Consider the following 14625-nt stretch of genomic DNA (forward strand, 5'->3'; position numbering starts at 1 on the left):
CTGCTTCCCGAGTGCTGGGATTAAAGGCGTGCAGCACCACGCCCGGTTTAAGAAAGAGTCTTAACTCTGTTGGGTTTGGGGTGGAAGCCGAGAAAACTCCCTTCAAAGACAGAAGCTTAGACCGAAAGCTTTATTTTCTGAGCTCAGGAGAAGCTGTATTGCATATTTAACAGGTGAAACCCATAGAACAACAGGAGCAGAGTGGGCCGTAGCTTTGTCCAATCATATTCTGACATAGGGGATGAGCAAGGGAGTGTCCGTCAATCAGGATGGGAGGAGGTCCCTCAGCCTAGGAACACGAACCTGTTTGAGCCTGCCAGAAAGATGGGGAAGCTGTCCTTGAGGTGTCTGGACTCAGACAACTGTGTGTGTGTGTGTGTGTGTGTGTGTGTGTGTGTGTGTGTGTGTGTGTTATAACAGAAGCTGTTCAGCTACTGGGACCTGGGACCTTGAATTTGGTTTCTCTCCATGATTAAATGGAGTCTGAAAACAAAATGCTAGTACTTAGAATACTTTTTTTTTTTTTTTTTTTTTTTTTTTTTTGCTTGTTCCCAACATATGTAGCCTAGACTAGCCTGGAACTCACGGTCTTCCTGTCTCAGCCTACCAAGTTCTAGAGTTGTAGTTTTATGTTACCATGCCACGTGAGAGCCTCGCCCTCATAAAGGATCCTTTAGAACATTTCTGCTAAGTGACGCTCTGGTACCCTGACATAAGTAACTATGTATGTCTGAAAGTGGAAAGGCTGGTGTTGAACTGTGGGAGTTACATGATCCGTGAAGGCATCCAATGCAGCGTATATCTCTTTGCTTGAATTTTACATCTATATATTCAACCAACATCAGCAGAAAATCCTTGGGAAAATTTTCACTTAGCACATGCAGACTTCATTCCTTACACTAAATAGCAGACCAACTATTTACTCTTTATTTTGTGTAAGTTGTTATAAGTAATTTGAAGATGATGTAAAGTATTCAAGTGGTGGTATGTAGCTTAAGTGTGCATGTCACAGCATCTTGAATCAGGGGCTTGGACACCTTCAGAATTTGGTGTCCGCTGGGGAGTCCTATCAACCCCTCCCAGATTCCAGGCAAAGGCTAGGTAAGGTGACAATGGAACCAGACAGCGGCCTTATATGGCCTTAGAAAACCATTGTGCCTCAGTTCCACCTGAGAAAATAAAGCTAATAATCTTACATCATCGTGTTTCCCTGCTGACTCCGAGGGAAGATACATTTGAAGTCTGTGCTGTGTACTGTGGGCGTCAGGGTTCCATTTTCTTGTAAGTGGGCTAACTCAAACATTAGTATATGCAAAATTATCTCCCACCTCCCAGTCTGTGGGGTTCATTTTGTTTTCCTTTGGGTGAAGCAATTTTTAAAATGTTAACGTGTCTGCCTTATGCTGTGCATAGCCTCTAGAATGTTCTGCAAGCAGCCACTTCAGTACCAGCGTCCTATTTCTGTGGTGAATGTTCCATTTGAAGAGTTATGTGAAAAGAGGTTCTACCTCCTAAGGAAGCGCCAAGAAGTGGATGACACATGAAGCTGAATTGAATCACAGTAAATTTTCACTCAGTCACATTTAACTTTTTAAAAAACCATTCTTTTTATTTCTCTTCAGCTCTCACCTGAAATTTAATAATCTCGTCCTGATTTCAACTCATGGACTCCCAGGAAAAAAACTTTTGGGCAACGAACAAAGGAAGTTTCTAGCAAGCGAGTATGATTCATTTTCCTTTCTAACTTACTTCCTAATTCATGTGCAGGCTTTTTAAATGTTAAATAATAGATTTTGAAGTGGAAAGGGGGAAGTGGGGGCCTTTCGCATAGAGTCCAGGCATTACCCGGGAAACAGCAGCTCAAACCTGTCGATGGGCGTCTTAGGGTCTCTACTGACGTCACAAAATACTCTCAACTCTGACCAAAGCAAGTCGGCTGATGCTTCCCCAGCACTGTACAGCCCTGAAGGAAGTCAGGACAGGAACTCAAACAAGGCAGAAACCTGGAGGCAGGAGCTGATGCCGAGGCCGTGGAGGGCTGCTGCTCACTGGCTTGGTCCCCATGGCTTGCTCAGTCTGCTTTCTTATAAAACCCAGGACCACCAGCCCAGGCATGGCACCGCCTACCATTGGTTAGACTCTTCTACATCAATCACTAGTTTTAGAAAATGCTTTAGATCTTGGTCTTATGGAGGCATTTCCCAGTTGAGGTTCCCTCCTTTCAGATGCTAGCTGTGTCCAGTTGACATAAAACTAGCTAGGACAGTAAGTGAACAGCCTAGCATGGCAGCATGGAGCAGGCATTTTGTATCTATGGGGAGACAGCTTCCCTGTCCCTGGAGCTGAATGGAGCTCACAGGCCTGGCTGCCTCTACACGGGGTCGCTGCTGGAGAGACAGTCCTCCCAATGTTCAAAATAAAGAGAAGGAAAGGGAAACTGTCCTCTCAGATGGGGTGGTGGTGTAGCAGAATCTTTGATGAGGGCATTCACTGTCACTTTGAAGAAAGACTTGTTTTATCTTCCCTGGGAAAACCGACCCCTCCTTGGCTGGCAGAACCAGGCCCGTTTCAGTGAGCACCCTGATGACAACGCTGAACTCTGTTGCTGGTGTTTGCAGTGGTTGGGCTAGAACCTGGGGACTCAGGCATACTGCGCAAGTGCTTCACAATAAGCTGTCACCCCACCTTTTTAGACCATGCACTTTGTGATTACACACACACACACACACACACACACACACACACACACACACACACACACACAGTGTGTGCTGATTGAGAACCACTCCTACAACTAAAGTCTGGACAAGGGATTTCATTTACCTTGGACTTAGGTTTTTTGTTTTGTTTTTTTTTTTTAATTGCAAAAAGCATATGCTTAGTAAAGTATGCTGACTTTAAAATAAGCATAACATCAAGTCCTGGCCAGGAAGAGAGGACAGACCCATGGGCATCCCTTTTCCCTGCTTCCTCATTTTAAAAAAATTTATTTTCTTTTATGTGTATGTATGGTTTACCTGTATGTATGTCCATGTACCGTGTGTGGTATCTGGTGCCTGCTGAGGTAAAAAAAAAAAAAAAGGGAGGGGGCACCAGGCCTCCTGGAGTTGCCAGTGGTTGTGAGCCAGCGTATGGGTGCTGGGAACTAGACCCAGGGCTCCTACCTGCCGCGCTAACTCTCTGGGCCCATTTCCTAATTCCCATTATTCCCAAGACATGTGGCTTTAAGTCAGTCAGCTTGGTGGAAGTGGAAGTTCTTGCTCATCCAAAGCTTGGGCATGACATAGAACAATTTTTCACATTTTCTTCATGGAGTAATCTGGTACCCTTGCACCTACCTCTGAACACAGTCCCCAGAATACCACACAAACGTAGAACTTGGATGCTCTCAGTGCCTTGCCTCCCATAACTCTACTGCCCAGACCACAAGGGGCCACTTCCATTTATACCGATTAAAAGTAAGTTTCAGCTCCCCACTCCCAGTTGTCCCATTGCTACCATACTAGTATAGCTAACTTTAGAATGCTGCCGTCACAGAATGTTCTAGAATGCGTGAACTTTAAAAAGTCTACCCATATTCACGACCATATCACTTACTATTTCAGCTCAATTTACTCTATTGTCTCTAGTACAGCAATTTTAATGTGTCCCAAACACCAGCAGGCAAATCTTTGCTTTTTTTTTTTTTTTTTTTTTTTCTTTCTTGTATGGCATTGTTTCCCACAGTCTACCTTACTGTCCCATTCATCTGCAACCAACCAACACACTCAGGTAAACCGTCCTCTGCTCCTCCCCCCCCCCACCCCCCACCCCCGCTCATGAAATCCTCCTAAACAGTACATCATTTCCCCAAGAACAGCATCTGTTGTCTCCATCCCAAATCCTAAGGCTATAATATGCGCTCCAGTAGGGCAGGGATTTTATGTCATGAAATGGATGACAGTCACCTCGGAAGGACCAGCAAATGTCCTCTTCAAAAAGGATGAGACCCAACAGCCAACCCACTTGGGTGGGAATTTTCACAGAAGCACGATGCTCAGGGACCAGAGTGGAACCCAGAACAGGACTCGATGTTTCAAATGGTCCTCAGGGAGGAACTTGTGTGGCATGGTGGTGCCCAGTAATAATAAGTGCAAATAACGTGCACAAATCTAATCATCCAAAGCCCTTCCTTCCAACAGGAAGCTTGTCTCTGGTGCTTCGCTTCATTATTGTTGTTCTGGTTTTTTTGGTTTTTTTTTTTTTTTTTTTTTTAAATAGCCACTTTGTCTTCTCACACACGCTCCCACCTCCCTGTCTAGCCTCTGGTTGAGGTGCTAACAATGCACCTAGGAGGCAGCCGGAAGAAAGTGTGGGAGGGAAGAGAAACAGGAAGCAGGAGAAAGCCACTAATTGGGCAATCAACCCTGAATAATTGAAAGTTAATTGCAGCAGTCCTTCTTCGCAGTGGGTCACAGCTAATCCCCGACAAACCTCAATGTCTCTTTCCATTTCTGAAGACTTCTGGTTCTTTGGGGTGGCAGTCTACTCAGACTTAACACTTGGTTCTCTGGAGCAGCTTCTCAGGTTGTGCAGATGGTGCTCCTAAGGGCTTGGGCTGTTTCTCACTACTAGGCTTCAGGTCTGTGTGACTTGGACAAGAAGGCCACACCTCCTTTGCTTGTATACCTTTTCTATGAGGTCTTCCAGAAATTTCCCCATCATGTTTTTGTTTGTTTATTGAGGCAGGGTCTCACTGTGGATCCCAGGCTGGCTTCACTTATACACTTCCGGAGTGCTGGGCTAGAGGCCTGTGCCACCACTCCCAGATGTTTCTCCAGATGTTTCTATGGAGATGACTTTTCGTTTTTCTTCTTCTTCTTGTGCATGCCAGGCAACCGGTCACTCCAACTACCAAGCTCCAGCTCCAGTTCCCTTTCCCGTGGCTTTTGTGCAAGATGGACTCTGATTGGTGTATCTTCTGTGCTTTTGCTTCTCTCTCCCTCCCGCCCCCCCCTCTCTCCTCCTCCCCACCACCCCCCACCCCTGCCCAGGGGACGGAGGTGTGAAGGCAGGACACGGTCTCTGCTTTGTTAAAGTCTTGAGACTTATAATGCCACTTAGCAAAAATCTCGAAGGATTTTGAACCCATTTCGTTCATCTGGTGGAGACACTGCAGACAGCACAGAGGGTTTGCAATACCTTTACCCCGGGAGAGTTTAACAGACTAGACTTCTTTTTTGGGTCTCAGCAAAGCTTCTTTAAAACCAAATGTTCCCAAGTGTCAGCTCCCACCGGACGTTCCAGAGTCCAACTCTGAACTATTCATTCTGGCATTGCCGACTCTACTGTCCTACTGTCATTAGAAACAGCATTGTCTTAGCTGCCCACAAGTCTCCCCAGAGAGCTTTTATCTTTGGGCAAATCCTCCTAAGACTAATCCCTGGGCACTAACTATATTTAATTTTTTTTCTCATCTTGGATGGCTTATGGTAGAGGCCACATAGCAAATACAAATAGTCCTTTGTGTGTCTCTGGGACTGTGTGGAAACAGCAGTTTCATATATTCCTGTAAAGCTATCAATTTTTTTTTTTAAAAAAGAGAATTTCATCTCACTATCCATTATTTTCCTGTGACGGGCCATCCTCTATTTTCCTTTTTCATTAAGAAGAAATTTTCTGGTTTTTAAGTGTTGTTTCATGGAGAGGCACAAAGCCCAGTGCTCCCATCTCTTTTCACAGGCCCCATAACGGGGTCTAATGTGCATCCATTACGGGAATGTTCTTTGTGTGCTAACACCAGACTCATGTGTGGATCAAAAAGAAAAAAAAATGTCCTCCCATTACCACTTCAGAGTCCTGTTTACCTCCAAAGAGAGTAAACAGGATTACGTATCATTAATAGCATTTAGAATAGGAGGCTTCACATATGCATCGCATTCAGCATCTCCGACATTCTCACAGAGGCGGAGCTCACAGGATGGGCTCATTATCCTGTACTGAGAGATGAGGAAACAGAGATAAAGGGTCCCCGGGGGCCGGGCTTATTGGCAAAAGAAGAAAGATACAGATGCTTTCACAATTCTTTCCAGAAAAAGATAATGCAGCCTAAATGTAAACGGATTACTTGGTGTCTTGCCCTCAAACCAAGATCATTAAAATGTCTCTTATGTAAGGTGAAACCTTTGAGAAAATTCTATAGAGCCCCCCTAAAAAACCCTCTCTAAATAAACTCAAATCACAAGATCCCCGCTCCTGCTGTCACCTTACAACACTGTTACATTGAAACAGAACCAGAAAAGAAGAAAAAAGCAAGCCCATTCAGCCACCGCCATCCCATAACCTCAGCATGCTCACCTGCTCTAGGCTGATGTGTGTGAAAGCCCTGGCTCCCTATAAGCCACCTCTGCCCTATGTATGGGGCCCCCAGATCTGCCATCTGCAGGCATTGCACTTGCTGTGAACTTAGCCCCCTACCTGACAATTTCTGTAAATGGGTTTTGTTACTTGGGCACAGGGAATGAGTCCTTGTTAGCAGCAGAGAGGATGCTCCACGCACATTTTAGGACTCTGACACTGGCCTTTGTGGGGGTCCCCCATGGTGTCATATTCCTTCTCACACATTCCTTTGGAGTCTGTGGCTGGTACACTTTAACAGCTCAAGTAGATTCTGGTCATCATGAAATTGGGACAGAAGAAAGCCTAAGTGATCTCATGCCCTTTCCTTGTGGGCCAGCCTAAGCCAGGTGCAACAGTTTAGCTTTAATTGGAGGATGTCAATTTGTGGCCAAGTGTTTCATAAGGGAAAGAAATCTCCTAGCCTTGGTCCTGGTAAACTCACAGCAAGAGCACAGACCAAGCACACTGGGGGACTTGAACCAGCTCGCCAGATGTCTAATTAATGCCCGCTGTCAGCTGCTCAAATGTCATTCACGAAGCTTCTCTCTTTGCAGCCACTGTTTTAATGACAGAGATTTTGCGCTGATGTCACTGTGCTCCTGGGTTAATGTTGTGGTTGGTAGAATGACGGGCTTAGACCGAGCAGCCAAGTGTGTTGTGGTTTCCAAGAATGAGACCGTGTTCTATGACCACCTCATTCTCTGTACCGGGCAGCAGTACCAGGTAAGGCTGAGCACCAGGGGCGCCGCTGGCGCATGCGCAGCTCTCCACGGCAGTGTGCTTACCGGGGTGCGTGTTCTCTGAGTGAAGAGCGTCCTGTCTTCCTGCACAGCTGCCACTCTTTATTCATAAAAGTGCTCTTCAAGGGCTGCACACATGACCAGAATGGTGTCTGCAAACCCTCCCAGCAAAGCCATTCCAAGAAAAACATTCTGTTGAGGGGGGGAGGAAATCAGAGCTCGTTGGAGAAATGTCATTCCTGAAGCTGTTGTCCCAAAGTCTGACACTTATGGATCATCACGGCAGACTCCAGACCCAACCAGGCATGTATTTGTGCTAAATTAATTTATGCCTCAAGAGGCTAGCATTTGGCTGGGGCAATGCGCTCACACAAAAGTATTTCAAACATGTGCACCTTCTGTCAGCCCTTATTTTATTTTGTCTCTCAGTTATAAAACTAGGAAATCAGACTGACTGGTTTCCCAGTGACCATGCTTCCTGCTTAAGTGCCCCAGCCACATTCAGCTTAAGTGTTGCTAGACAGAACGAAGGCTGCACCCCATCTGAAGACAGCAGATCGTGGGGCCCTCCACTGCCCTGTGTGGTGTCTGGACAGCAGATTGTGGGGCCCCCCCAGTGCCCTGTGTGGTGTCTGGACAGCAGATCGTGGGCCCCCCACTGCCCTGTGTAGTGTCTGGACAGCAGATCGTGGGCCCCCCACTGCCCTGTGTAGTGTCTGTTGTAAGGTGTACAAAAACCCAGGCATCTTTCCAGTAAAGAGCTTGGGGTCTGAAACCACCTCACTAAGGTCTTGGTGAGTGTGGCAGGGCATGGGTGTGGCAGGGGTGGGTGTGGCAGGGCATGGGTGTGGCAGGGCAGGTGTGGCAGGGGTGGGTGTGACAGGGCATGGGTGTGGCAGGGTGGATGTGGCAGGGTGTGACAGGGTAGGTGTGGCACAGGTGGGTGTGGCTCCTCTGCATTTCAAAGGCAGGGAGGAGGCAGCCCAGAGGACCCCACAGGTCCCCAGTCTACACTTCCCACAGAGCTGAATAGCCTGGCCATCACTGACTGGACATTCTCAGCTTTGGCTGCACTTTGAACCCTCCTGGGGTGCTTTCAAAACATATCTACACCTGTGTCCCCAGGAATTATTGTAATTATTCTAAATGGGGCTGGTCATCAGTTTTTTTCACTACGCTCCCCAGATGACTGAAGCCTGAGGTGGAGAACCACTGCGGCTTTGGTGACACTGAATCCCTTACATGCTCCTTGCAGTGACACTTCCCAAACTGCTTGGTCACCAACTCCCCCTGAGCATCCCTTTAAGATGCAGGCTCTGCATATATAGAGGGAGGAGGTCTTCCTCAATCACAGACATAGGGGAGGGGAGAAGGGGGGGAGTGGGAGGGAGGGAAGAATGGGAGGAAACAGGGGAAGGGCTGACAATCGAGGTGTAATATGAATAAATTAATAAAATTAAAAAAATAAAATAAAAATTAATAAAAACCACCAAAATATTATAAGAATATGTTTTCCTTTTATTCCCAGGTATGGGCAAATGGGGCTGCTTAAAAGCAACTGAGTGTGAATTGCTTAGTGCTCCAGCAGAGGCGTAATTTTGCCAGCTTCAGATAGTTTCTACCATTGTTATTTGGAATTCTGGGGAATTTTCAGAAGGTATATAAATGCTAGGTTCCCAATAAGCATTGATGATTGGCTGTTGGTTGCTGTTGGTCATGGATTATTAAGTAGTCATGCAGAACAAGAAACAATAATAACAAAAAAGATGCAGGCTCTGAGCAGGAGCTTCGAGGTAGGACAGCCTGAGAGAAGAGTGTCTAGCAAGCTCCCAGGGGAGGCCAGGGCGTCTGTGAATGGACTGCACTTTGAGTGGCTTAGACTGAGCTCTAAAAAAAAAACTTTTATGTTTTAAAAAAGAAACCTTATTCTCAGAGGGTAGGAATAGAGTGTGCCCTGATAGTATGTCCCCCATCACCTGACCACTAGTTGTAGCCGCTGCCTGCAGCCCCACACTTTGGAAATGGAGCACAGGACTCAGCCAGCTGTCCAGAGACATGGGCATCTGCCCATGTGTGCCCAGCTGCCCTGCAGCTTTAGTCTGCAGCACATTAAGCTCTTGCCCTTTTTACAACAGGAAAAATGAAATGAAGAAATGATAAAGGGGAGTTCCAATTTAATTTTTTCAGAAGGACATAAAAATCAAAGGTACATAAGAGCGATAGAGAAAGGGCAACTGACTTCACCAGGGACCTTCTCGTTCCTATGTCTTTTCCTCTGTCCTTCACTCCAACTCTCTCATGATTTTGTCCCAGATTTGTAAGCCAAATTAAAATGATGACAGTGGAACTTAAACCCAAAGCAAGAAGACAACATTTCATAAAATATAATTACAACGCTTAGCATGCCTCACTCTAAAACATTCCACAGTGTTTTCCGTGTCCAAATGCACACCATTTAAGTTTTCTATTCAGAAAACGTGGCCAGAAAGCAAAACCTTAAGCTGTTGCAGAACAGAGAGTGGGGCAGGCTCATTTCTAGCCATGCCTCCTCTCACCCCAAGCCTCCTTTTCTGGGTTACCCAATTTCTACTCTTCTTCAACGGTGACCCTCAGAGTTCCAAGTAGCGCATTCGTGAAACTTTGGCCTTGCTCCATCAATGTCATACATGCATTACCTGTGACCTCTCCTTTTTCAAAGGAGGTTTAGCTAGCTCATTTTTAACACCCCCTAACTCTCTTATCTACCCTTTCCATCAAATTTTAAAATATTTTTTATTTTTAAGTATGTGTATGTGTCTGTGTGTGTGCATGCCCCCACCTCTATGCACATGTCTACCGAGGTCAGAGCAGAGCCTTAGATCCCCGGATGCTGAGGTACCAGGTGTCTGGGGGTCACCCAGTGTGAGTTCTGGAATGACGCGGCTTCTCGGAACCAAACTTGGGTCCTCTAGAAGAGGAGCAGGAGCCGTTAGCTGCTCAGCCAGCTCTTCATCCCATGTTTATTAGTTTTGCTGATGAGCACGTGCCAGCTCCCAACACCACACCCAGCGAGATCACAGAGCCACGTGAGCTGTGGATCGTTATGGAGATTGGGGAGATGCCTTCCCATACTAAGACTTGGCAACCTTTTTGAAAGAAGGACAAAGCTTGTTAAGTCAAAGTCAAATGAGTTTAACACTGGACAGGAAAATACCTGAGACATGGGCTGCTGAGGGGGGTGTTGAGCACTGGAAACCAATAGGCAGATCAGTTACCTCCAGCCACCTGAGAGACGAAGCTGGGTGAGCAAAAATGTGTGGCTGACGCTTAAGAGTTGGGTACAAACAGATTCGGGAGGAGGACTGTGCACACTGGTGTCCCTCCCAGGAGCAGACCCAGAGGGGCACCTCTTTGTCAAAAGTGGACCCCAGTGGGGACGATGCGAGGGGAAAGGGCTCCTTGAATCTGAGAACTGGAGCCTCTGTCTCTGCTCTGCATAGACCCCTACAAGAATTTAAGGCTGCTAGCAGGAAACTCTCCTTACCCTAGAAAACGATTGTCACATGATTGATTCCAAGAACAATCAAAGACTTTTTTTCTCAGTTAGTTACATTCTGGCAAATGTCAAAGAGTGAGACATTTCTTACTGTTTGGGAGAATGATGGGGCAGTGAACAAATTTCAGAAGAAAAATAACAGATTGTCAAACTCCCCCTTTAAAAGCAAAAAGTAGGGGAGGCACACACAATCTCCTGTCTGGCACTAAATGACAAAATAAAGCAGAGCTAACAACACAGGATTCTGAGGGAAATGTGATCATTTGAGAACTACATATCCACCTAAGTCTCAGAAGACAAGCATCAGCCACTCTTTATATGCAAGACCCCAGGAAAATCCTCTCTCGTGGTTTTTTTTTTTTTTTTAAACTACAATTTGTACTCCAAATAATGAACAGGGAATCTGGAGTTTTACAATCATTAGAGGACACAGGCAGCAACTCTGTGGATGACTCCAAAACAGTAATGTAAATCATTTTCATACATTTTAAACCTACTTCCTAAACAGAAAACTAATCATCCTCAATTTAAGCTGATGTAATAAAGGTCAGGAAACTGATGGCACCAGAAAGAGGGGAGGCTAAGGAGGAGCAGGCATTGCTACAAGCACAGAAGCCCAAAGGGGGCAGTTCAGTGGCGCAGCCTTTCTGTTGAGAGGAGCCGAGCCAGCGAATGCTGGAGAGCAGCGCAAAAATATCAGCAAACCCTGGGCTGGACAAATGGTGAGTAAAGAAAGGCAAAGAATGCAGGGGATACAAGTACAGACCTGAGTGACAGAGGGGGAAGTGGAAGCTACAGTAGAAGGGCGTGGCGTAACACCAAGGCCATGTTTACACAGAATTTGAAATAGGAGAAAAACATCTAAGCAAAGGGACCCCCCTGCTTATGTAGAAAAAGACAGTTAAAGGTCTGGAGAGATGGCTCTGTGGCTAAGAGCAGCTGCTGTGCTTGCAGAGGACCTGAGCTCAGCTCCCAGCACTTGTATTAGGTAGCTCACAATCACATGTAACTCTAGTGCAAGAGATCCAGTGCTCTTCTGGCCTTCAATGGTATCAACACACATGTGGCATACACTCACACAGACATGCTCGCTTAGATAGAAAGAAAAATGAAAATAAATCATTTTTAAAAGGTAGTCTAAAGTGCCCAGTGAGGAGCCAGTGAGATGCTGCCGAGACTACAGCCTGAGCTTGAGCCCTGGAACTCAGAGGATGGAGGGAGAGATCTGATTCCTGTAAGATGTCCTCAGATCTCCATGTGCGCATCATGGCAGGCATGCCTATACCCCGCCTGGAAAGTAAATGAATGTAAAAAAAATTTAAGATGTATTTATTTATACATGTGTGCACTCTATTTGCATGTATGCCTGCATGACGGAAGAGGGCATCAGATCCCATTAGAAATGGTTGTGAGACACCATGTAGTTGCTGGGAATTGAATTCAGGACCTCTGGAAGAGCAGTCAGTGCTCCTTACCAGTGAACCATCTTTTTTGTTTGTTTATTTGCTTTGTTTTGTTTTTTGAGACAGGTCTTCTCTGTGTAGCCCTGGCCATCCTGAAATTTGTTCTGTAGACCAGGTTGGCCTCAAACTTAAAAATCCATATGCCTCTGCCTCCCAAGTGCTGGGATTAAAGGTGTGCGCCACCACCACCAATGTTTAAAAAAAATGTTAAGCTCGAGATGTGGCTCAGTGGGTAAAAGCATGTGCTGCTCTTCCAGGGCACCAGAAATGGATTCCCAGCACCAAAATTGGGTGGTTCACAACTACCTGTAACTCCAACTCCAGGGGATCAACGTCTCTGGTCTCCACGGGTACCGGCACTCACATACACATACCCACATAAAGACACACACACACACACACACACCTGTTAAAAATAAAACATTAAAATATTTTAAAGGAAAAATACACAGCAACAGACTATTGAAGCAAATCCTCAAAAGCAGCACTAGAAATACCCAACAAAGGAAAATTGGAGAAAGAAAAGTATTAACAGTAACAAAAGGTGAAATTCCTGATGCCCGTGTAGACAGCAGCTCCAAACTCCTTCCCTGCTGAACATGATTATATCAAAGAATACATCACAAAAACAGACAGTCCTGGCAAGTCTATTCATTTCCTAGAATTCCACTTAGGAAGAGAAAGAACAAAGTAAGCCCCTGCAGAGGCTTACTGTATGGATGGGGACTCAGGGTTGACAGGATGGCCAGCCAGTCCTCAGACCGTCCTAGGGCTTTTGTAGAGAGAATAACTTGGGCTCCAGACACCATGGTCCAGACTTAGGACATCTGCCCAGAAAGACAGAACGTATTGTGGTTCCTCATAGTCTGAAAGCCTGCTTCCAGAAGGAATGCTCGTGCCTGGGAGATGAGTGTGATTGCCCTGGGAGTCCTCATCAGGGTAGTGAGCGTTCTCTCTGAGACAGTCAAGGTAGCTGATGCCACCCTCGTAGTCACTGTAAGGTTGGTGTCATGCCGCCTTCCTCATTTTCTAAAATGACTGTAGTCAAGGTCTGAGGGAGAAGTGAAGTGCTGATTCATCCGAGGCCTCATATTGCAAGCAAGCGTTTGAGCCCGTTGTCATTGTAGAACTCTTCCTGACTTAGTTTAAGTCTTCCACTGTGACTCTGCCACATGGTTTGTACACATCTTCCACCAAAGGCTCAGTCTGCCTTTCTCAGTTCCCTGGGCTGCCTCTTTGTCCACACAATTTCTACCTGGCAGCCAGAGTGAAAGGCTAGAGCAGTGGCCTACTGCACAGTCCCAAGCCATCGTGCCATTTTATTTGGCATTAACAACAGTGTTTGTTTGGTTTTAACTGGAATCAAAAATAAAAAGTCAAGAGTCTACTTGCAAACCCAGGGCTTTGACATTTCTTGAGAAATCAGATCTGGCCATCCCGAGCCTGGGTTCTTCCCTGGCAATGGCTGGATGGGGCGGACATGGTGAACTCCTTGGCTAAGGCACAAGACATGTGGTTGCCAGGATGTCCTCAATATGGAAGACCAGTGTTGGCTATCATCTTTTCTTGTGATTTTGTTGCCATTTTCTTATTGCAGAGGAAAGTTTCTGATCCCATTCATGCTGTGTCAACAGCAAGAGAGCAGAAGTCATACAGGGAAGCTGTGAGAGAGAGGGAGGGGGGAGGAAGGGAGAGAGAGAGAGAGAGAGGATGGAAATGAAATAGAGGCTTTTGCTCCTGATGAAGTGAACAGCCGCTTCATACCTTTCATAGGTAAACTCTAGTCTTCCGTATTTTGTGCCTGGCCCATCTGTAGACTTGGACTGCTGCATCTGAAGTAGAAGATAGCTTTAATTACATATAACCATATCTGCTATATGCAGAGCGCCCAACTCCTCTTACAGGCATTTGATCCCCCTGATCTTGGGCAGGCCACTCTAGCCGCTCCCCAGGGAGAACAGAATCTTGAGAGGACACTTCTGGAGTCCCAGGACTCAGCTAGAGAAAAGGGCGAAGCTCCTTTCTCAGTATCTTTCCCCTGGAAACCAGCTGCCATGGTGTTAGATGCCCAAGTCATAGGTGGGTATTCCAGACCGGGGGAGCAGCGGCTTTTGGACAGTTGGAGGACAACTTGTTAGCATGGGTTACTCGGTGTGTTCTTTGAAGAAAAGAGAAAGGACTGATAGTTATGACCAGATGAGTCCACCTTAGAGCCCCAAGTCACCTTTAGCCTCTCAGTCTTCCCAGCCAAGGCCTCAGACATTGTAGCATAGAGACAAGCTGCCCTTGTCCTGTCTCGATCACTGACCTACAAAGCCAGAATGTAATACGTGGCTGGCTTCTGCCACTGAGTTTTGGACTAATGGATTACGTAGCATTAGGTAACCTGAGTGATTCGGTCCTGAGAGTTGCATCCAAGTGGCCATTCCACCTGTTTGCTTGTGTGTTTCTTCTTCTCTCTATTAAAACCTGGTTAGCTGTATCCAGGCACAGAAAAGGCCACACCACA

General features: G+C 46.2%; 1 protein-coding gene across 1 annotated transcript in view; it reads left to right on the plus strand.

Moving 5' to 3' along the window:
* The window catches only part of Cfap61 (cilia and flagella associated protein 61), a 272515-nt gene that overhangs the window by 167021 nt on the left and 90869 nt on the right, over positions 1–14625 (plus strand). The window contains exons 18-19 of the mRNA XM_051144932.1: positions 1623–1721; positions 6933–7101. Coding sequence (XP_051000889.1) covers positions 1623–1721; positions 6933–7101 — 268 coding nt within the window. The remainder of the gene's footprint in view (positions 1–1622; positions 1722–6932; positions 7102–14625) is intronic.

Source organism: Acomys russatus, chromosome 4, assembly GCF_903995435.1.
Source record: "Acomys russatus chromosome 4, mAcoRus1.1, whole genome shotgun sequence".
Lineage (NCBI taxonomy): Eukaryota > Metazoa > Chordata > Mammalia > Rodentia > Muridae > Acomys > Acomys russatus.